We start from the raw sequence: 24,677 nt of genomic DNA, 5'->3' as shown, positions 1-24,677 counted from the left end.
TTACCCAGGCATTATCGCCCGTATGATAACGTTTCGGCTTACTCAGAATTTTGCAGCGGAAAACAATTTACTAAAATAAAATCAACTTTATTAAACTTATGAAATAAATGACAACTGTTTGGAAACTAAAGCACACCAACTAAAAACCTCAAACTTAAGTAAAGATGTCCCTACGAAAACAACTTAAACTATGCTAAGTATAAGCCTCTCCATTCCAGATTCCCAATGTGATGCATCTGCAAACCTGTAATGTCAATGCAATACTGACTCTGCTCACCAGAAGGATCATCACAGGATCAATAGGCAAATCCATGATCACACACACAAAAAGCACGTAATCAGCAAAGCTGAGTACTACATATCAGACATAAATAATCCTAAGCATGATACTACAACACAACTTGTAGAAATAAATAATAATAAGCATATAACAAACTGCAGATGACTCTTACTGAACTAGACTCTAAACTTTTATTTCTTCTTCAAATGGAATAGTTATGGGACGAGTTGTCTATACTGAAATAGGAAATACAGTCATGACTCCGTAATCCAAATTGACCTGCAATCGAGGAACCTTTGAGCTAAAGAGGAAAGGTGATCAATCCAATCCTAGGAAAACCCAGGCACGCTCACCATGATCCCAACCCTTAGTGTCCAACTCTAGACGTGCACCAGTCTAAAGTCTATAATCTATTCTCGTTTCACTTTACATTGCATTCATTTTATACTTGTGTTGACACCAACCAAGCACAAAACACTCACAACTAATAATCACATAACCTCACAAAACTCCTTTTTAATCTTAGAATCAACAAGTGTTCACAACTTACATTCAAGACTCTTTTAACTTCTTTTATTCTTTACTAACTTGCCTGTTGAACCTAGCCAACAGTAAACTGTACCTTTATATAGGTATAACTCATATTACCAAATAAGATCCACGGTTCTTATAAGATAAATAAATAAACTCATGAATCTATGTAACACATGATTCAACTTACTTACATTAATTCACTCACGAATTAATACAATAACTGAACTTATCTGCTTGCATCAAACTTCCATACAAACATCATATTCATAATACTTCTAGTTTACATGTAGCACATAGGCAAAATACATGTAAAACAATTTCAGTAATCATATATATGAACAACAAGGTCCTATACATGATACTAATAAATAAAAACATCCCTAAGGCATGTTTCTAAACCATATAGCACGTAGACTATGTACGTACCTTGTGTAAACGAAACGGTAGGCCACTTTTTCGATCTAAAAGTCCCCTACTATGAATTCTCGCCTAGAAAATAAAATAACAAAGTAAATACTTTGAACTAAAAATTACAGCAACTTTAAAAACGTCCCAAACCCTTTTAAACGTCTTTAAAATCGTTTTTATGTATTAAACTTTCATTATTTTTAATCCCTAGTATAGTACAACTATTCTAGTGATTAAAAATCATTAAAAACCTTTAAAATATCAACTTTCTGAAATTCCAGCATTATAAAAATTTATAAACTTCTGAATATAATTTAATGCATATAAAAATCATATTCTAATCAAAACTCATATTTATACTTTAAATATATATTTCTAGTGATTTAAAACCCTAAAAACCATATTTTCAAATATAAAACTAAAAATAATAAATCTGAAATTATTATTTTTATACATATGAAAACCGAAAATATATTTTCATAATAAAATAATAATTTAAAATCATAAACATGCAAATAACAATAAAATAATGTAAAAATTAATACTTTAATGGAATCTTAGAGAAAAGAAGAAAGAAAAACCACAACAAAGAGGAGGAAAGAGGCGCCGGCAGCTGTGCAGCAGCAAGGGTGGCGGCAGCAAGACTTGGCTTCAAGAAAATATTTGTGACGTTTCTTGTCAACAAGAAACGTTACTTAGCGAAGAAGAAACGATTTTTGAGAGGAAATATGAACTCACGCACAAAGAAGAGGAGAGAGAGAGAATGTCGATTGAGAGGAGGAAAAATATGAATAGCGTGATGTATATAAAATAATTGGGTTGGATAAAATAATTGGGTTTTAGGATATTTACAAAAAAAACTAATCATTTTAGGTTTAGGAGAAGAGATAAGATTTAAAAAGATTCAATGACTAATAAGATGATCAACTTAGGACTTTATTAATCATCAATAGGACTCTTTTCCTTTTTTATCTTTTTAGGAGTTTCGATTCGATTAAACTTCTTTTTAAATAAATACTTTTAATACTTAAAGCTTTTATTAAGACATGCTTAATTAAAACATTTTCAATTTTATTAAGCTATGAAAATATTTTTAGTTGACTTTTAAAAATAGTCAACCCTTTTAAAAGTCAAATCATTTTCCAAACTCATTTGGATTTAAATATAACTACATAAATACTTTAATATATTTATGAAAATCCTTTAAAAATGTGGGGGATTACAGTGAGTGAATTAATGTAAGTAAGTTGGAATCATGTGTTACATAGATTCTTGGAGATTATTTATTTATATTATAAGAACCGTGGATCTTATTTGGTAAGTATGAGTTATACCTATATAAAGGTACGGATTTCTGTTGGCTAGGTTCAACAAAGGATAAAAACACTAGTAGAAAAAAGTTCTTTTGCTACTTGTCAAATGCTTTGGTTGTTTCACAAACGGAGCATTTGATGAGTTCCTTTAATATTTTAATATAAAAAATTCACAAATGCTCCGTTTGACCGTAGCATTTGTTATTCCTGCCGCTTTTTTTTTTCACTCGCTCCCAGCCTCCCCTCCTCTCCTCGATTCAAATTACTGCTCTCCTCCTTTTGATTTTTCTCTTGCCTCTCTCTGTTCGACACTTGATTTTTCTCGATCTCTCTCTTACCCTCTCCACTCTCCATCTCTCTCATCTACCCTGTGGAAGTCTCAAACAAACATTTCTCGTTCATCCCTCCCAAATCCTATTTCCCTCTTCTTCTATCTTAATCGTTAAAACCCTCTCAACAATTAACTTCCCCAATTTCACTCTCTCTCCTATAAACCCTAGTTTCTCCCTTACAATTCGAACTTTCTTCTCTCACAAACCCTAGAATTTCTCAAATGGAATCGAAGGAGGTTTTTAATTTGCTGAACTTGTACCAAGATGACGACGACGACATGGAATATGCCGAAAAGATCGAAAATGAAGACGACGACATGGAAGATGCCGAAAAGATCGAAAATGAAGACGAAGTTACAGAATATGAGCCACAAAGAAGAGTATAAGAATTGCGAGGTGCGAACAAAGATGAAATTGATGAAGTGGTGTGCCAACTACTACAACTAATTGGATTCGATTGAACCCTAATTCGACTCCGAAATGGAGCAATTTGAGACCGCCGGCTCAGAGTTACGTGCCACCCAGTTCAGATGCGTCGAGACAGAGGAGATATAACCCTAGCATTGTTGATTATGGACATGATGATGCTGCTATGTCTGCTGAGGCTGAGGTATGATAGAATTTTAAAATATTTGGTTGTTAAATTTTTTGCTAAATGCGTTCGAAATAATACGAATTGAACTATCTATCTATTATGAATATACGACCTTTAATTTACTCGAAAACTTAGAAAGGAGGCTAATCTAATCTTTATAAATTATTGAATATGCTGATGTACGTGCTTTTTTAATGTTAGCAGTATCACTCTCGATATCTCTTACTGCTGTTGACACATGGGTTACATCAGTAGGAAAGAGTCTACAAAGCCCGAAATCAGCCACCCTAACTTTGAAGCTGCTGTCAAGGAGAATGTTGTTAGTTTTGACATCACGGTGAACAATATCAGATGCATGGAGATAAGAGAGTGCACTGGCTGTCTCTCTAGCAATTCCGAGACGAACAGGCCAGGTCGGTGATCCGGGTTTTGCCTTGTCACCATACAGATGATCAGCCACTGTGCCATTGTCCACGTACTCATATACAAGGATTAGTTCCCTGCAGTGCTGGGAAGTGCATCCATATAGAGATACAAGATTTTGGTGTCTCAAACAGGTGAGTATTTGAATCCAATTAAGGCTTATTTTTTATGAGCTTCTGACTCTTGTCATTGTGTCTCAAGTTGGTTCATTTGCAATCTCGATGACTTAATGTTATTATAGTGAATTCCGAATAGCTCATTTTGAGCCGGGAGCATCATTATATTGATGTATTCTTTAGGATTAGTGGCGTATGTGGAGTTTGATGACTTAGGGATAGTAGGGCATTTTCCACACAGCAAAGTGGATCAAGTATCCTGAGAAATGTCCATATATAAACATACAAGTATATGGTGCTAAACTTGTCCTCTCTTTCTGTACTAATATAATTCTTCCTTCTGTTTTTATGAAGTTTTTTTTTAGCTGGAGCCATAGTTAGCTTGATATTTTTTTGTTTGGTTTCAAAACTAATTAGCTACAAACTTTAGTTGTTACTGATCTACTCTTTTCCCTATAGCTCTACTCATTGTTTGTCATTTTTACTTCTGCTACCTTTATTCTACCGGAGCGAATTGGGATTGATGTGTTCAACAAGTTGGCAAAGTAGTTGGGCAATCCTGTAGAGTTTGAACTTCCAGATTGGTCAAATGAATGGCAGTCTGCTCCATATATTTTTATAAAACGCAGTATCCATCAAATGATTTATTCATGCATTTTTTATCCATGACTGTGCATAAGTGAAAATATATATGTAGAAGAGCTTGTAATCCGATTCTTATACTTCTAGAAGGGATATGTACTGCACTTATCGTCTGCCTTTTTAAACTTTTATATGTTTCTAAGCAATCTTTGCAAAAGATAAATTATAGTTTCCTGGGCCGTAGTTGTCTAGATATGAAGGATGACTATAAATAATTTATGTTTCTCCAATTTTAGATGTAACATAATGAGTATTTGTAATATTAAGATTTAGATTTAACATAATGAGTATTTCTCTTATTCATGCTTCAACTCGTGTCTCGTGCCTTGTGTATGGTTTTGGCTGGGGTTCTTGATTGGCTTAGTGCAAGGAAGTGAACTAGTGACAATAAGATTGGCTTTTATGAAAGTCTATGACATTTGTGGCTATAAAAACATTGTTAGGTGAGGCGCAAGGCGACTAGGGTCAAACGCTTTTTTGTGCTAGGTGATGCAATTTGAAAGAGTTGCACAAATTTTTTTCATCAATCTTAATAAAAAAATTGCTTAGTTCAGTGAAAGAGTTGCACAAATTATTTTCATCAATTGTAGACTGAAGCAAAGGAACACACAGAAAAAGACTGAACTATAGCTTATGTTAAATGAAAGAGATCTAGTGATGTTAGAGTTAGAATATTAGGAATCCAAACGACTAATATGAATTGAGAATGAGCTTCTTAGGGATGTTGGATGAAGATGATTTATCAGGAGTCCCTTTTATATTTCAGCTGGCAATTTACATGGTTCTTATATCAAATCATTTGACTTACACTTCATTAATTTAGTTTAATATTGTCTATAGTTTGATCTTTTATCGTCATATTCAGATATTAGTACTTTCACCTGATCTTGTATACTATTTTGCAGGAAGATTCAGACATCTACCAGTTGTGGAAAATGGAGAGGTTGTTGCTTTACTTGACATAACAAAGTGCTTATATGATGCCATTGCTCGTATGGAGAGAGCAGCTGAGAAAGGGAAGGCCATTGTTGCAGCTGTTGAACGTGTTGAGAAAAATTGGGGGTCATCAGCTTATGGTCAGTGGAGAGTATGACTTTAAAACCAAAAAAAGTTCTTGCAACAAAAATATCTTTACATCTCTCTTACACATCTTCTACATTGCTTTCTTCTCGGACTTACATTTCACCTGTGCTCTCAAGTCAGATAGTTTATTCGCAATTTTGACAAATCATTTTAACTATGTTTCGGTTCCCGGCCCTAATACATTCATCGACGCACTGAGGGAGCGCATTTTCAGGCCTTCATTGTCAACAGTTCTCTCTGAGCATTCAAAGTAGGTAATATTTCTTGTTTGTTCAGAAGTTCCAATTGGTATCTTAGGTCTTTAAGATTACCTATCTAACAGACTCTAAGGATGTATTTGCAGGCTCCTAACTGTATCACCAACTGACACAGTCTTACAAGCAGCGAAGAAGATGCTCGAACTTCATTTAAGCTGTGCTATTGTGACGGTAGAAAATAAACCAAAGGGCATTTTAACGTAAGTCCTATTTAGACTATTGAATTTTCTGGTGATTGCAACTGTAAAGTAGGAAGTGCTGGATTAATTTTTTTGACTGAACTCCTCCATATGCACTCTTAATTTCTTGTTATCAATTGTTTACTTTGGTCTTCGCCTCTTTCAGCCCCAAGGATATATTAATGCGGGTTATTGCGCAAAATCTTCCTCCAGATTCAACACTTGTGGAAAAGGTATTCGAGTTGCACAGACAGAACTTTTTAAGTTCTAATATCTGCTGTCAATTTTTTGACGGTCAATAATTCTATATTTTTCTTAGGGATGGAAGATCCTTATTATTTTGTTTTCACTGTTCTTTCGATGGATGTGCAGATCATGACACCTAATCCAGCATGTGCAACTGTAGATATGCCTATTATTGATGCTTTGCATACAATGCATGATGGGATATTCCTGCATTTGCCAGTTGTGGATAGAGGTATAACTGGTTAGATAACTTTGGAATTCAAGTTACTGTGTTGCAATATTTCTCATGAATGTGAGTTTTTTGGGAACAGATGGAGATGTCGTTGCTGTTGTGGATGTCATCCACATCACCCATGCAGCTGTTGCCACTGTGAGTGAGCTTTTTTAGTTGATGCCGTACAACTCTTGATAACAAATTTAAACTTGAGAAAACTCACAAGATTTTAATGTTCAGGTATTCAACAGATTATGGAATGTTCTATTTCTATATAGCAGATGTAGAGCATGACTAGAGGGCAGGTAGTGAGCAATACAAGTTCCTTGAAAAATGTCTTGCATCAGCAAATAAACACAAGCAACCTTTGTTGATCTTTGCTGGTCATCGACCTCTCGGATTTTCGTCTAATAAATGGTTTGGAGAGGAGGGGTCATTTGAAGAGCCAATGGTAGGGCGTAAATTAAGTTTTGGTGCATGATATTCCAGAAAATCTGATGTCCTTATAACATTTAAGGAATATGTTCATATGGATATATTAGTTTACCTTAATGTTAATTGTCATTTATTTGTACTATATCTTGTATTTATGAACAAAAATATTAGAAATGAAACTTTTATCTACATGTAAATGATTGTCCATCAATTTAGGATAAAAAAAGGCAAAAAAAAAAAAAATTTATAAAAATTTTTAGGGGGTCAAATGCTCCGATTTTTAAGAAAAACCGGAGCATTTGAGCCCCTAAATGCTCCGGTTTTTAAGATAAAACCGGAGCATTTGTGTTACAAATGCTCCGGTTACAACCGGAGCATTTGCAAAAGTCTCAAATGCTCGGGCGACGTCTGCTACGCGTCAAATACGGAGCATTTGTGGCCTAAAAAACCGGAGCATTTGAGGTTTTTTCTACTAGTGAAAGAAATAAAAGGAGTCTTGATTGATAAGTTGTGAGCACTTGTTAATCCAAAGATAAAAAGGATTCTTGTTATGATTGTGTGATTACTATTTATGTGTTATTTGCTTGGTTGTGTCAACACCAATAATAAAATATATTTTACGTAAAGTGAAACGAGAATAAGTTATAGACTTTAGACTAGTGCACGTCTAGAGTTGGACACTAAGGGTTGGAGTACATGGTGGTAGCCCATGGCTTTTCTAGGATTGGATTGATCACCATTTCTCTTTAGTTCAAAGGTTCCTCGATATCGCAGGTCATTCTGGAATATGTGGTAGCTCCCGTATTTCCTATTTTCAGGTTGGGTCAACTCGTCCAATAACTATTCCATTAAAGTAATAAAAGTTGGGTCAAGTGTAGTTCAGTAAAAGTTGTCTGTAGAGTATTATTTACTTATGTTATTATTTATTCCTGCAAGTTATGTTTTGTAGTATCATGCTTAGGATTATTTATGTCTGATATGTAGTACTCAGCTTTGCTGATTACGTGCTTGTTTGTGTGTGTGATCATGGCGTTGCCTATTGATCCTGTGATGATCCTTCTGGTGAGCAGAGTCAGTATTGCATTGACATTACAGGTTCGCAGATGCATCTCATTGGGAATCTGGAATGGAGAGGCTTATACTTAGCATAGTTTAAGTTGTTTTCATAGGGACATCTTTATTTAAGTTTGAGGTTTATTTGGTTGGTGTGTTTTAGTTTTCAAACACTTGTCATTTATTTTAATGAGTTTCAATAAAGTTGGTTTTAGTAAATTGTTTTCCGCTGCAAAATTCTGAGTAAGCCGAAACGTTATCACACGGGCGATAATGCCTGGCTAATTCTCTAGATTTGTTATAAAAGTATTTTCTAGAAAGAGAGAATTATCGGGGTGTTACATGTTTATTGAGTTTATTATTATCATGAGTGAGTAGACTTTTTCTAGGGCTTAGAGAGGGAAGCCATGTTTATACCTTTTTGATTGTGGTTTAAAGTTCTTCGTTATTTGAATTGAATTAGAATATTTCCTATTGATTTGTTATGCTTGTTTAATTCATGTAATTGCTCAATATCATGAGTTATGTTTAGCTAATAAGAATTAGAATCGAAAGATCGTATTCATTAGAGGCTTGTTACAATAGGTAGGTTTGATTATGTTGAGCGACCGTACTGGCATATGTTAATTTAAGAGTTGTTAATGTCTGACCAAGGGGCAAGGATTAACGAAATACTCTAATTATTCGAACCTCAATCCAAGTATTGTTGAACTATATTGTAGTGATTAAATTGGTATAAGCATGATGGACCGATCAATTGCCTAGGTTTTTAATTATTTGATAAACTTGCATCGTCATTTTGTGTTCTAGTTTATTCTAGTTTAGTTATTAATTCTTCAATCAATTTTCTCTCTTGAAGTAGTTAAATAATTGAGCATAAATCTGTAGAACTTCTCTCCCTGTGGATCGACCCGTATTTGCCAGTCTCTGCTAAATAGACACTGTGCACTTGCGGTATATTCTAAAACCCATCAATCACGGAGAAGAGAATTAATTTTAAACTAATAAAAAAAAGAAAATAAAACTAAAATGACCTAGGGTAATGGTTCACCATGTTCATATTTCAAAATCTATCAAAATAACATCAATAGTTCAATTAATAAGATATCTAAAACATAGCTTAATCCGACAGTCGGGTCTTAATGCTCTCAAATCAACATATGCAGTATGATCACTTTGCTAATTGTAGGCAAACCTCTAAAAAGTACTATCTCTCGATCTATGACTCTTTGTTAGCAAGATTTAATCAGACAATTGATCAGGTTATAAGATTAACAATAAAAACACAATCAACTAGAAATATCGACTAATCAAACAATCAATAAACATCAATCAAGATTCATAGCATATAAACATGGATTATAATCCCTATAAATAAAAACTCTCTATTATATAATAAAGAATAAAAACTACATCTACAAAGGAAAGCATAATCAAAGAAATCAATAAAAGAAATAAATAGACATCCTAATTAATGAAGAACATGAAAATCTAGGATTTACTAAAAAAATTAGAGAGAAAAGAAAAAGACTAAACCTAAAAACTAAGAAACAAAAATAACGTGAAAAAGAGGGAGTCAGAGAAAGGAGTTATTCCTAATCCTAATAATCTCTAATATATAAGTCAGGGGAGGAGCTATGGTGTCCCCTCTTGAAAATAATTATATACCCTTAATCTCACAAAAAAAAAAAAAATAGAATTTCTTAATTCTTTTCTCATTTACAAATATATATGGGCCGGGTAAAAAGAAAAGTTCTACATTATCAAAAAGAAATGCATAAAAATGTGTAAAAAGAAAAAAAACTCATAATTGAAAATATATATAAACTGTTGACTAAATTAATTTTCAAACAATTATAAAAACAAAAATTTATAGAGATTATTACTATCTAAACTCTCAGTTGCAATAACAATTTTAAATAACATGCATTAACAATCCATACAAGAATTAAGAAATTTAGAGAATATTCATTTTATTTTTATTTTTTGGGGCTCACAATTAGTTGAGATAATAAATATCTCTATTATATAAGCCAAGGGAGGAGCTATGGTATCCCCTCTTGAAAATACTTATATACCCTCAATCTCACAAAAAATAATAAAGAAAAGATTATCTTAATTCTTTCCTCATTTACAAATATGGGACGGATATAAAAAGGAAAGTTTTGCATTATAAAAAAACAAATACATAAAAATGTGTAAAAAGAGGAAACTCACAATTGAAAACATAAATTGTTGACTAAATCAATTAGAAACAGTTATAAAAGCAAAATTTTACAGAGATTTTTACTATCTAAAATCTCAGTTGCATGCAATAACAATTTCAAATAACATGCATTAACAAATTAAACCATACAAGAATTAAGAAACATATAGAGAATATTCATTTCTTTGGGGCTTAATCAGTTGAGATAATAAATAATTAAAGAGATAAACATACATCATTAGATAATATGAATTCATTTTAATTGAGGCACTACTCACCATAGTATGCCTAAAAACCTCAATTATCTAGTGAGATTAGATTGAACTACTACTCATAAAATACGCGTAATCTATATAGTTTTTTTTTTAAAAAAAAGGCATAACCAAGATTATTGATTAAATGGAGAATTTTGTTGAATTATCTACCAAATACAAGATATCATATCCTACCTCGACGTAGTCTTCTTTGAAAAACATTACACTTTACACTAGAGCAATGCAAATAAAGGTCACAACACTCATTAATATTCACCATATTTATTACACTCTTAAGTTGGTTTTTTTAACAGTTTTTGACGTTAATATTAATATATTGTCGCACGCATCGCGTGCATATAGTGCTAGCTTTAAATAACCTAACATGGGTAGAAAAGCAATTTACAAGATAAGAAAAGTCTCGAGTACATCATTAAATGAGCAGATTAGTGACATCATCAAAAACACGAAAACATACCAAATAGGAGTAGATCAACATAACTTAATAATATGATGCAATAATGAACCTAAATATGAATTTAAATGCTCTAAAATGCAACCTAAATGTACCTAAAAACTATATGTAAATATGATTTATCAAACTCACCCAAGCTAAACCATTTATTGTCCACAAGCAATAAGATGATATAGCATTGGAAAACAAGGACGACCTACAATATGGGACTAAAATAGGGCTATACTCAATTGAAAACAAGAGAGATATAATCGGTAACCAAGTATTGACACAATCTAGAACAAAGCCGCATAGCATGTCATGTATCACAATCGACTCTCGAATCATACCACATACCATCCCAAGCTAGATTTAACCAAATCTGACAGACCTCACAATAGTCATGTGCGCTCAAATCGCTCATGTGTTCGAAGGATAAATGATTACACTCAACCTAAAATAAGTCAACTCAGATGATGCATATACTCTTTGACTTTGAGTTTTTGACTCACGTAATTTCACTCTTTATTTTTGGCGTTGTTTACATTAAAATGATATTTTCTGTTGAAATAAAATAATTTATTATTAAAAACTATTTTGAAAGTGTATAATTATTTAATTATTGTATTATCTTGTTGTGATTATTAATTTAAAGTGTATATATATTTATTTAGTAATTTCATTAGTTATATATATAATGTGCGTATTTATTTTATCATGTAGTTAGTAATTCTATAAATTTAAGTAGCGTGTGATTTTAGTTTTTAAGCGTTGTATATAATATGGATCGACCAACGTAACAAATTTATTTTGCAAGCCCATTTCCTTCTTATGTTATCCAAAATTTAGAGGAGTATAAAGCATAGTATGCATCTTCTATCCCTCTTTGAAACCACCAAAAGGTGAAAAGCCATCCTCCCATTAACCCATCTTAATGCAATTAAACCTTTACTTAATCATATGAACAACCACATTATTTTGCTGCACTAAAAAAAAAAAAAACTCCCTTCACTCCAGCCTTACAAAGATAGAGAAAGAGTAGTCATTCTCCCTTCTCACATTTTTGACCATTTTTATACATCCATCTTGTTTGCCGCATATTTCCTCCATCTCTTATCGGAATTGGACGTATGAGTAGGCGAAATTCATATACTCGGAGAGATGTTGCTCGTGGTATCATCAGTTTTTGAAGATAATGGAGGAATTGGTCGCAGTTTGCGTTTCAAGCAGTTGAGTCATCCGGTTTTCTTGGAGTATTCAGGAGCCATGTTATTCTCTTCTTTTTCCGACGTTTTAGTATTAATTTTTCCACCTAAAATCCAGGTAACTAATGGCGATCCTAGTAGTTAGAATCCATTTGGGATTTATTTAGTTTTAATAGTTAAATTGGGTTAGGATTATGTTAGGATTGGATAGGAGAAACTATGATTTATTTGTTCTATATTCTTGCGAAACTTCACGAGGTTCTTGTTAGATTATATTGACTGTATTTACTTGGTAATCTTTTGTTGCAACAGTATTAACCATGGCTAGTTTATATTGTTATTTCTTTTGCTTGAGAATTATTTATATATGTATATAGGGTGTTCTATGATTATTATGAGGATAGATTTTTTTTTGTATAACCTTGTTCAAGCATTCTTTTTGTGAGGTGTAAAGCATGTCTAAGTGTTGATAGTTGTTGTATAATATTAGGTGTTGTTTAAATGAAGACTGTGATGCTTAATGATGGTTGTTGTTTGTGTTGCTGTCATAATCTCTAAGTGATGCTAGCTTAGTTCAGCCATTCCGCAGGTTTGATTATGGGGCTTGATGTTGGTCTGCTCATGTGTCATGTGAGCTTGTTGTTAATGCATGAGGGTGTTGTTGTTGTTGTTGTTGATAGAGTATAAATCTATTCATGGGGCCTCAACCATCAGCTTAAGCTTTTGGTTGAGTTGATCCCTCGACATGGTATCAGAGCCAGCGTGACAAAAAGGTCACGGGTTCGAATCTCATCCACCCCTCCTTTTTCAGTGGAATATTTCGCGCCAGGTATGAGGGAGGCATGTGATGCATCCACACTTCAAGCCCAAAGGGCTCTTGCGTGAGGGGGCGTGATAGAGTATAGATCTATTCCTGGGGCCTCAACCATCAGCTTAAGCTTTTGGTTGAGTTTTGTTGTTGTGTAATATATATCGTTGCTGTCTTACGTGGACTTGGAGTAGTATATTTTCATCATCTTCTACATTCTCTTCTTTGGTGTGTTAACAGTGTAATGCATGCAATTAGAACTTTTGTTATATAGTTTTGCTAATTTACTTAGTGCTATTTAGGAATGTTGTTTTGTTTGAATGTAACGGTGTTATTTTGTTAAATTTTATAAAAAGTTGATATTTTGAAAATATATATCGAGACGAATCCAACAAGATTATGTATGAATATGTTTTCTCTTGTATTATATACAACTAGTCTACATGCATGCGATGCGTGCGTTAATTTTAAAACTTGTTATTTTATTATAGATTTTTTTTGCCCAATGCAGCCCTTCAAAGTGACCAATTTCTTAATTGCAGCCCTTTGATTGCAATCTCTTTAAATTACAGCCTCAAATAAACCAAACACTTTTAAGTTGCAGCCTAAACCCAACTTATATTCACGTCTTTTAGGCTGCAACTTAAAAGTGTTTGCTTTATTTGAGGCTGCAATTGAAGATATTGAAATGAAAGGACTGTAATTAGCTAACTGACCACTTTAAAGAGATGCATTTGGCAAAATTATTATACATATACTCCATTCGTACTATAACTATGATTACACTTAAAATGTCAAAGATTAATAGTTAGATAAATTTAGATATATTAATTTGTCAATATAAAAAACTAATATAGATTGTGAGTGATTTAATATTAATTTTTTGTGACTGAATTAAAGTATCAAAGGTAGTGAATGTTTCACACTCTTCAGGTGGACGTCATGTATACCATATTCTCTTAAAAAAAAGGTCAAGATATTTTGTCCATTTAATTGGCTGATTGAAATATTTGACATTATCATTTTAAACTTGTTTTGAATGGCAAGTTCTAAATAAGAAATGATTCTTAAATTGCCTTTTTTTGTAAACTTTTTCATTCCATTAGATCATTAAGGCCTTAAGGGTAATTTAGTACTTTTAAATGAGGACACTATCTTCCTCCCCCCTTCCCTTATATAATAGAGATATAGTTAAATTAAAATTTGTGAATAATGTCAAAAATTAAAATGATTAAAAAAATTTGAGAAAGTATATGTGACTTTCAAGACGAAATTAATAAGAGGATGCATGATGCATGATGCATGATGCATGAGTGGACAAACATAAAAAAAAAATAAAATAAAAAAAATAAAAAAAAATAAAAAAAAATAAACAGTTGATGTCGATTTTTTTTCCCTTTCCTTCGTTTTTGGGCAAAGCACTAATAGTAAAGTGACTTTCATTCAGCAATGACTGAATACTGATGACCAATTGTAGGCAAACATGCATGTCATTTCATGGCACCATCCATGGCACATTGGCAATATACTTTATATCCCACTCCCACTTCTATGATTCACCAGCCACTTTGCGTTACAGTTTTACTAGTCAAAATTTCATAAAAGGAAATGAAAAAAGTTGGTATTAATAAAGGACTAACAATTTTGGTTTATCATATAGATCATACTTCAACCCATGTAAATATGAAGTTTTGGTCTCACTTCGCCCATCAGTTGGCTACTTTAAAAAGTTTGAGAGGCAAAATTGAAAGAGGCGCCTGATAGAATAGGCTAAGACAAAACATAAGAGCGAGAGACTTTGGAAGAAATGGTAACAATAATTAGTAGGGATGCACTGACGCTAATCAATCTAGGTTAGACCATTATCTATATGAATTTCGATTGTCTCCAAATGGCATGTTGTTTCTTTTATATTTAACTTAATTTAGAGTTGAATTGTTATTTAGAGCTTGCCAAGTCAATTTATGTAATCTTGTGTTATCAAGGTCATATTAGGGTGAGTGTTTTGGAGTCTTATTGATTTAAGTAAGAGTAGTTCAGGTCTCTAATTAAGTTGTAGTCCTTGAGGATCATCAATTCGTTGTAGCCACTTATTTTTGGTGATTGTTGAAAGCTTTAGGGTCGCTTTGTTTTCTTCTCTCAATCAATGTTTCCGCATAAAATTTTTCATTATGTGTATTTAATTTGTTCGATGCTATTCATTCTTTCCCCTCAAACATTAATGTTACTTATTCTTCAATTGCTTAGTTCATGTTTATTTTTTATTTTTTTATTTTTTTTGTTGGTAAGAAGAAGCGGCCCGAACCCCACATAAAACATGCATTTTGAAAGAGGGGGAATGATAAGGGAAAATCTATTCTCAAAGTACCCTAGTGAGGATTGGATCCCAACCTTGAAGTTGGAAGGCTCTCTCCTTTCCACTAGAGTCTAGACCAAGCCTTGCTTGGTGCTTAGTTCATGTCTTTTGGCCCATCTTACACTATGAAAACAAGTATTACTAACTTATAAGTATCAGTTTGTTATTCTTTTATTTTTATTATAGGTGAGTGTTGGCGGCCAATGCAATACCTCTAACCTCATGTTGGCACTTGGGAATAAGTAAGTTGCGCACAGCCCACTCACCCCCTGAATAAAAATTTCTAGGTAAGAATAAATCTACATATTACTCTTTGTCAAACGATAACTCCCGCAACTGAGCCTGTCTGATTTTCACTATGTTATTATTGTGATTAATCATACATAAACTAAACTTTATGACCAAAAATCTATATGCAAGAGGCTAAAACTGATACCACTGTAGGAATTTATAAGTACTATAAAACGGAATTTCATGAATCTAATTCATAAGCACTTAAATCAGGATCACATGCATATACAATTAAGGATCACATACAAGTTTAGAAATAACCTTTGTAGCGTGATTTCTACAAAGCTTGAATAACCCGGATTGAGAATCTCAGATGCGATTCCTCTACTAAGTCCACCAACCCAGATCAACACTCCACCAATGCTAGTTGGAAAGGAAGAAAACTTCTTCTTTGGTTTCTTGGAGTATAACGTGACATTTGAAGAGAGAGAATAGGAGAGAGAAAATAATAAGAGAATAAACTGACTACTTTCTTTTCTGCCTAACCCAAATATATAAAAGTATTTAGGTCAGATTTCTCTCCCCTTTTCCTATCTCTTGGCCGGCCACCCAAGGGCCCTCTTGGGCTCTAGGTTTCTTTTGTTGATCCAAGTTTAATGTGTGACCTTGTAGGATCCGTTACATTGGGCTTCGAGTTTATTTATTTACTAATCCGAAGTTCTATAGCTTTCTCTAGCAAGACGTATAGACGACCCAATATAACAAACTTATAATCTCTATAATATGATCCATTATACATTAGTAATTGCATTTAAGTCGAGGACATAAATCCTTCACTTGGAAATAAGTTGCGCGCAGCCCACTCACCCCTTGAATAAAAATCTCTAGGTAAGAGTAAATCTACATATTACTCTTTGTCAAACGATAACTCCCGCAACTGAGCCTGTCTGATTCTCACTATGTTATTATTGTGATTGTAACTTGTGACTTCTCTTTTCACAAAAAAAAAATCGTCTGATGCATTTATAATTACAACAACATTGTTATTGCACATGGCTAAAATCATTCACTAATTCGAGTAGCATCTTTCATAAATCTTTCGTCACACCACCACGAATTAGCCAGTTTGATGGAGTTCATATCTCTAATCAAGTTCAGTTGCATTTGCTATTCTTTGGCACCACTAATAAGAACGAGCGAAAATGAACAAAGAAATATTTGACCGTATGCTTTAATCAATGTGATGTATGTTGAACAATCGGTGTGCATGAACAGCAAATATCATTGTTGCAAGACTTTTCCTTTTTATCCATATAAGCCACGAAGGTAGTACAAAAAAGGGGAGGAGGAATTCGAATCTATGAACTACACCTCAATCTTAACCACTAGGCTAAGACATCCTTAGACTGGTGGTTTCAAAACATAAATTTAAGCTTATTATAACGGATTCTTCACCATATACGCCCGACAAATTTTTTTATTCACCATATACCCTAGATGTTTTCAAAATACACCGTATACTCTTCAATTTCTTGATAATTCACCATGTACCTTTAATGATTAACGATAATCAACTTTTTTGATCATTAACCCCTAATTCTGTTACCAAATCCTAATTAACCCCTATTTGAGTCGTTAGCCGTAATTGAACACCATCTATTGCTTCTTATTTGGCCTAATGTGTTTCAATGCTAATTTGTTAGCGTAAATGAGTAAAATAGGGATGAATAAGGTGTAGTAATGAAATCAAGGATTAATGATTACTAAAATTGATAATCGTTAATCATTAAGGGAACATGGTGAATTATCAAGAAATTGAGGAGTATACGGTGAATTTTGAAAACATCGAGGATATATGGTGAATAAAAAAACTTGTCGGAGGTTTATGGTGAAAAATCCGTTATTATAATTAGTAAAACTTAGTGTTTATCATTTAGTAAACAGTTTGACTGGTAAAGATAAAATAAAACACTTTAGAATTACTAAAAAACAATTTCAATTAGCAAAAGTCAGTTTAGATCATTAAAACTAAGTTTTAATTATTATAAATCAGTTTCAACTAGTAAAACCAGTTAAAGTAGGCCTTATCCAGTTTACTCCAAATTTAGTTGGTTTAGAGTATATAATAATTCTCATTAGATAGAAGACCTATTCTTCTTGTTCTTATAATGGATTCTTGAACCAAAGATGCCTATTGTCTAGGCAGTAGTCATTTGGAATCAGGACCGTCTTAAACAATTCAGGACCCTGTGTTAATTTTAAATTTAGGCCCAAAATTTTTAGAATATATAACTACGACATATGTGAAAATACACACGAGGCATATAATGTCATATTTGTTATTTCAAACGACAAAATTCATAGTTGAGAATAAACAAATACTACCTAAGAATGAGAAATCTTTATCATTATTTAAAACTTGAATGTAAAAAATGAAAAATATTAAGAGTTAATTTGGTTAAAAAAAAAAAGATAAATTTCTAGAGTTGGTAATTTTCCACGAAATGATACTTGATTTTTTTTTTGAGAAAAGCATACTTGCTTTTATTAGTGTGATTGTATATAAATAAAAGAGGAAAAAAGAGGGGCTCAAAAGCTACCTTGTAGGATTTGAACCCTTGACTAAATACAAAGACAAGGAATCATTATAAGGTAGTACCAATGTGCTACAACATAAACCTTTGCTATTCTATCACAACAACATAATTATAAACTGATTTGGGGGCCCTATTGACTTGGGGGCCCTGTGCAATGGGTCTGTTTGCACAGCCCATTCACCGGCCCTGTTTGGAATGAGGATCACATTAAAGCCTGAACTATATAAGTTGAATGAAAAATTTGTAAATATGTAATACTCTTATGCTTTATCTTTGCCTTTTATAATTCAACTTAAATAGTACTCGATTTTACTACTTTAAGTATTGATAAAGTATTGAGTCAGAAATACCCATTCCACAGGGTATTCAGTCACAAAGGATTGTGACTTGGTTCTGTTGCGAGTTTCTCAACTCACAGTTTCTTTGTCGCCCCGATCGTGAAGTAGGTCCACCCTTCCCACTCCTCGGTTCAGGTCTTTGTCGCTCCTCTTCCATTAGCAACAAAGTCATCCAGTTATCCAACCTTAATGACATCCAATGCAAGCAGATTTCTCCCAGCTTCATTTATTTACATTATAGTACTTGTTCTTTAAGAGCATGTAATGCTCAGTTTGTTTTAGTTTCTTTGTCTTTCATAATGGATGCACTATCCTTAGGATGTAATCCCGTTTTTTAATTAATGTAAATTTTCTCTATGTCAAAAAAAAAGCGTTGATAAAGTGCTATTTATTACACTAAAACTATGCTTCAGGTTTCACCCATTTCATAGTTTTGAATGGTTGATGTCTTGATGATAGAGTATGTGTTTTTTATTTGCTTATGAAGTATATTTAGTAAAATTTCAAGAAAAAAAAGTAAGTATATTCAGTAAAATGGGTGAAAAGTTGTTGCTATTAAGGACTTGAATCTTTCAAATTATATGACTAGATATGTTAGAAAAAGAATACATAACAAGAGAGTCAAAAATTTAAGTCTAGAAGATTTCAAATTGGAATTGGACATTGAATAATACTTCATCCAATTTACATTTAATCCATCCAATTTACTCCTACATTTACAATTACAAAGTCAAAAGTGAAGTTTATATGAAGCAATACTAGCATGAAATTTCTTTCAGTTGCGTATGAAAGAGTGGATTTCTACTAAAATGGCTCAAGATTATCGCCATAATAATACTAAATAATAGCACAAAAAAATGGCATTAAAGCACAACGAGGTAGTTGTCGTTTCTAATGTTGTATGTCTATTTTTCTTTCCTGAGAAACTCCCAAGTTTGTGCCAGCTCCATTGATCTCTGTTACCATCTCTATTTCCATTTCCTCAGCGCGGTAGGTAGAGTGAACACCATATAGTACATAAAACAATATTAAGAAACATGTCCAAGCACCAAACCTTTGAAATGACAAGATCTTCAAGGTTGTGATAAGGAAGACATTGAGAAATATTGATATGGCAGCAGGCCATGGCATCAGAGGCACTGACCACTCGAGCTCCTGCCTACGCGAAGGCACCGTGTAGTGGAATATAGCGGTTATGGTGATCAAGGACCCACCAAACAAAGGTAATCCCCACATTTGTTGCTCGTACTTCCATGAAAACGCGAAACCAAGAGAAAGAGTTGTGAGGAAGAGGAGGAATAGTAGGATATGGAGTGGCGGGTTGCTGCTCACTATTACATAGCGCCTGTATATAAGAGCATTTGCCACCAGGTAGAATACAAGGAGCGTGCCGATAGATATTAGATCCAGCACTATGTCCAAGTCAGTGAAGAGAGCAATTGACGCAGTGCATATCCCTATAATGGAAAAACAGAAAAGTTGAATTTCTATTATAAACTATCAGATGTTAAACGTTAATACAAGAATCAATCAACTATAATATGATTGTTTACTTGCTCTAATGTTGAATAATGATATTTTGACCACGAATTGCTATTGCACAATTACATGCATACTACTCTCAATGCCTAAAAGGAGTACTTTTTTTTTTCCAAGAGTTGGTAATGTCTAACCCGACCTTAAGTTACCGAGAGAAATCTAAACCTGGCCTTAACCGAAATTGAATAACTTGAATGCCCCCGTAGGCCACAGCCCCGCCCTATTTGACCAAAATTACATTTCCATATTTCTACATGTTTGAGCATAACCCGAAACCAAGCTCAAAATCGATTGATTGACTTGAATAGCAAACTCTATACTTATGTGATGAATCAGACTTCTCAGTACTATAATACAAAGTTTCTGACTTCACGGCCATCCACTGGCTATAACAAGAGCTTATTCAATTTCGGAAACAACCCGTAAGAGATATCATTGACTTATAAGCAAACTTAAGTCGACCAAATCACCTATATAAGAGATAGAGAAACAACCCGCCGTACCACCAAGGCAGACCGCCAACAACAACGTTTATATACCTGCATATTCTGACAGTGACAAAAACATTTGCTACATAAAGCCCATTTCTTCCCGGGTGATTAAGTTGAAGCCAGAATTGGAAAGTGTAGAGAAAAAAATGTGAGCTTAAAATTGTTTTCAACTTCGGTCAATTATTATATACAAGTAGATGGATGGTTAGTTTTAAATTAAATGGCATAGAAATTGATACCAGGGAGATGAGAAAGTAACTGAGAAGGATTTACTGACCCAAGAATAGAGTAGCATTTAAGGGAGTGCCTGTTGAAGGATGAACCTTAGCTAACCACACGGGCACGAGCCTGGCTCTTGCAATAACGCAGAGGTACCTTGCCTGGCCAAGCATAGCCACCAAAAGGGATGCCACAATCCCCAAACTTGCACCGACACTAACAAAATGGCTTGCCCATTTCCATCCCAACTTATGAAAAGCCATTGCAAATGAAGCTCTTTTTGATATCTACATAAACATTAACATGGAAAATATGTAAGAACATCTTTCTATAAATTAAAAAACCCAACCTATAAAGATTGCATTAAGATATGTAGTAACTAGTAAGTCCTTCATCTGATACGAGTCTATAAGTCCATGTAACATTGCAGGGAGACCTTAACTCTCATCTGAGATTTGATCGTCTATTAATTTATAGCCTATTGGTTAAAGTTGAATCCCTGTATCTTGTTGAGACCAGACTTCAAATCTCTTCGGTTGTTTGTTAGTTGTTATACTCATCCAAAAGGCTCCTATAGTATGCCAAAGGAAAGCTTTGAGAAGAAAAAAAAATTGCTGTTTCAATAGTAGAGTTGAAAATATTAGTACCTCATTATATGGAACCATGACACACAAGGCCAAGCCCATAAGACAATAAATGGATGAAACAACAAGAACAGACCCCACAATCCCCACTGGCAGGTTCCTTGAAGGATCTTTGATTTCTTCTGCGAGTGTTGAGACGGAATCGTAGCCAATATAGCTGAAATAAACTATGGCGGCTCCATCAACCACTCCTTTAACACCAAAAGGAGCTAAGCCTCCTGGAGAGCTTACCAAGTTCTTCGGATTCCCAATCAAAAAACCAGCAATAATTATAAACCCGAAGAAGATAACATGGAATATTGTCATTGTAAGATTCAGCATCGAACTCTCCTTAGTACTGCAAAATAGTCATCAACACATCATACTTAGAAAACAATATCAAGAGACTTTTGATCAGCTACTATACATAACTTGCTACGACCTTTTGAGATGATAGAAAATATTGATAGTACAATATAGTACTACGTAAAGGTGCTACGAAGCACCAACTCTAATAAGCTAGTTGAAGAACATACCTATGACACAAGAATAGAGTCAAAAGAAGAATAAGAGCAACTGCCGAGAAATCCAACTTGTTATAACCATCAATAAACCCATGAATTTCAATCCTCCACGAGTTGGGGTCTTCCACGCCGAATGTACCACTAAAATATTCTGTAAAACTTCTTGCAACCGCAGCATTAGACAACACGTATTCCATCAGTATATTTGCACCAGCTAAGTAACCAACAAACTCCCCTACACATAAATGGTTAAAAAAGGTGGGAAAAAAGTGAGAAAAGGTCTATTGAGGGCCATATGGAGAGAAATCATGACAGGGCATAGAAAGCACAAGGATAAGTTTTGACTAAAAAAATTGCATACCAAAGGTCACTCTCAGATAACTGAAAGCACCCCCAGCAACAGGAATCGCGATGGAGAATTCCGTATAACACATGGAAGAAAGGAGAGCCGATATTCCAGCAATAATGTAGGAGATAAAGACAGCAGGACCAGATGTAGAGCGAGCTACAGGACCAGTGGTGACAAACACTCCAACTCCAAGCATTCCTCCTAAGCCAAGAGCAACTAAATCGAACAAAGAGAGCTTTCGTTTCATATCTGAACCCGACCTCAGCCTCACTTGGTTCAGTTCCTGGTCTGGGGTCCATGTAGCTAACAGTCTCTTCCTAAGTTTATAAGGTGTTTGAGAGAGGGAGTGCAGGCAGCTACAAAAGCAAATGTTGTTGCTCGAAGGGTTCATCGCGTTTTCCATTATATTGAACTGATCACGAAATCCAAATCTTTTGGCTTCTATGAAGTTGAAGCAAGCACATATATGTCTCCTCTATATATAGGAACATAAAGAGAGAAAAGACAGAGGGGTTCCCTTTTTTTTTAAGGTTGAGGAAACAACACAAAGAAGAAACTTTGGGACTATTGGAAATTGGAAATGCATAGTGGTCCACTTTCGACTGGTTCCTGAATTCCTAAAGATAAAACTCTCTTCTGAACACCTTTTTCTGGCCCCGATAACTTGATAGATGTTTTTTTAATGGGAGAAACATGCAGCAGATGTGAATATAAAGTCCAAATATTTTGAACAAGAGCTTGCTAAGGGAATCACAATGAAAGAACTGCGACTTTGACTCAATCTTTAAGAAGCATCAAAACCTTTTGCTAAAGCAATTGAAAAAACAAATTTCCTCCAGAAAAGACTTATCAAGGAGCATGAGTTGATTCTTACTCCAGTATTTAATACTAGTTGTGGAGATAAAAACCAAGCTTACACTATGCTGCATGCGTCGTAAATCCACCTGAATGAACATTGATCTAACTGTATCAAGATTAATATATCTAACAGAATAACTAAGTATTTGTTTCATTCTTACTGTTACCCTTTTTTGTCCAAGAATCCCAATTTTTCAGCATCCAATTTTAGATTTGGTCATTAACAGATCAATTATAGCAGTAAGGAAAAAGTTGGAAGTAAAAAGTAAGGAAGAAAAACAGAGATGAAGAGGAAAACAAGGAAAATTTTATAAGAAACAGATGAGTGCACCTCCTATCTCACAATAATTAAACTCCAAAAGTCATCCATGGATCTCTTAATCACTGATTATGAAAGGTCACTTGACTATTCAGTTTCGTAAAAGAACAATTAGCATAATCCCTTTTCCAGGAGCGCATCAATACAGCCCACAAGGCAATAAACTTTTGCAAACTATCAACTGGTGGGAAAGTTAACTGTAATGTTCATTCAGTTTCTATACAAGGCTTCGATAAAAGGGGAATCACTAACAGCAACGGTAGTTCAAATACTGCTTCCTCATACCAAGGAGAAAAATTCCCACCTAGAATACACAAGTTGGAGTAAACTAATAATGCATAATCAACACCAAGCAAACTTATTTTCTGTTATTAGAGGCTTTTCTTGGGAAGAATCATATCCGAATAATTTTTAGCAGCCATAGAAATTAGAATATGGGCGAAAACTGATGACAGCAGGAACTCAGAGTTGATTACACAGACCAATCAGCAATACACCGCGATTTTAGGTTTTTGTGCTTCATCATTATCTATGATTCCACTATTATCCTTGACAACACCCCACCCACCCATATGAAAATAAGAAAATAATAGAGCAGAAATTCCATGATAGTGCACAAGGGGGTATGTAGATACACCTTCTATATGGAAAGAAAAAAGCCGGTAAATCCTCTTAATAAGGTTCAAATACTCACTAGCAAGTACAAGATTTGACTTTATTGCTTGCACAAGGTCAATGGGTCCATACTCTATAGCATTCTAATTATTGAGCTGTTGGACCAGAGCGTGAAAAATAGTCCAACAGTACGCACAGGCACACAAAACATAAAGTGCGTTAGTGCGGGAGTATGTGATACCCCCTCCCCCATCAAACATTCAGAGAAAAAAGGATAGAGGTTCTTTTAATCTTCGAGGATTTAATAAGCATGTACTTAAATAAGAACAAAAGTCCTCGCACCTCAACTCGAAGACATTAGAGACATAAGAATTAAGTGGTCCACGGCTATCTAGAGCTTAAATTGTCATTCTGGATAGAGAGTAGTTGACTCTCTCAACAACCACACTATCTTCACTGATGAGCATAAGCAAAGCGAAAGAAGCTGCACCACATGAGAGAAAGGGAAAGGTGCTCAAGTGATCACCTCATTTCACAACCCACTAATCAATAAATACTCATACAGACATGCAACCATGAGA

General features: G+C 34.1%; 2 protein-coding genes across 5 annotated transcripts; one reads left to right on the top strand and one right to left on the bottom strand.

The window, feature by feature from the left end:
* Positions 1-2,723: 2,723 nt before the first annotated feature.
* Positions 2,724-7,248, top strand: LOC125497581 (CBS domain-containing protein CBSCBSPB1-like). Of its 4 annotated transcripts, none has more exons than XM_048644895.2 (8): positions 2,724-3,477; positions 3,667-4,019; positions 5,549-5,976; positions 6,070-6,183; positions 6,329-6,395; positions 6,535-6,640; positions 6,720-6,778; positions 6,874-7,248. In XM_048644895.2, the coding sequence occupies exons 3-8, from the start codon at positions 5,621-5,623 to the stop codon at positions 6,898-6,900; spliced, it is 729 nt and encodes a 242-aa protein (XP_048500852.1). In that variant the 5' UTR covers positions 2,724-3,477; positions 3,667-4,019; positions 5,549-5,620; the 3' UTR covers positions 6,901-7,248. The 4 variants fall into 4 exon arrangements, with proteins under 4 accessions (XP_048500852.1, XP_048500850.1, XP_048500849.1 ...); XM_048644893.2 differs by having other exon boundaries at positions 2,733-3,477; positions 3,715-4,019; positions 6,863-7,248; XM_048644892.2 differs by having other exon boundaries at positions 2,733-3,477; positions 6,863-7,248.
* Positions 7,249-19,094: 11,846 nt separating this feature from the next.
* Positions 19,095-24,050, bottom strand: LOC104892832 (cationic amino acid transporter 7, chloroplastic). The gene is made up of 5 exons (XM_010678841.4): positions 22,317-24,050; positions 21,968-22,190; positions 21,456-21,789; positions 20,867-21,095; positions 19,095-20,016 (listed from the first exon to the last, which is right to left on the bottom strand). Exons 1-5 carry the CDS (start codon positions 22,705-22,707, stop codon positions 19,451-19,453), a joined length of 1,743 nt encoding a protein of 580 aa, XP_010677143.2. The 5' UTR covers positions 22,708-24,050; the 3' UTR covers positions 19,095-19,450.
* Positions 24,051-24,677: the final 627 nt, after the last annotated feature.

The sequence above is a fragment of the Beta vulgaris genome, chromosome 5 (assembly GCF_026745355.1).
Source record: "Beta vulgaris subsp. vulgaris cultivar EL10 chromosome 5, EL10.2, whole genome shotgun sequence".
Lineage (NCBI taxonomy): Eukaryota > Viridiplantae > Streptophyta > Magnoliopsida > Caryophyllales > Amaranthaceae > Beta > Beta vulgaris.
Note: the sequence above shows the minus strand (reverse complement) of the source record. Positions and strands in the feature narration are given on the sequence as shown.

Excerpts from the sequence above, each read along its gene's own strand:
- LOC104892832 (XM_010678841.4), bottom strand. The coding sequence starts at position 22,707 with ATGGAAAACGCGATGAACCCTTCGAGCAACAACATTTGCTTTTGTAGC. Across the intron at positions 22,191-22,316 it reads TTATCTGAGAGTGACCTTTG|GGGAGTTTGTTGGTTACTTA; the intron begins GTATGCAATTTT and ends ATTTATGTGTAG. Across the intron at positions 20,017-20,866 it reads AAATGCTACTCTATTCTTGG|GGATATGCACTGCGTCAATT; the intron begins GTCAGTAAATCC and ends TTTCCATTATAG.
- LOC125497581 (XM_048644893.2), top strand. The coding sequence starts at position 5,621 with ATGATGCCATTGCTCGTATGGAGAGAGCAGCTGAGAAAGGGAAGGCCA. Across the intron at positions 6,184-6,328 it reads AAACCAAAGGGCATTTTAAC|CCCCAAGGATATATTAATGC; the intron begins GTAAGTCCTATT and ends CGCCTCTTTCAG. Across the intron at positions 6,779-6,862 it reads CCCATGCAGCTGTTGCCACT|GTATTCAACAGATTATGGAA; the intron begins GTGAGTGAGCTT and ends TTTAATGTTCAG.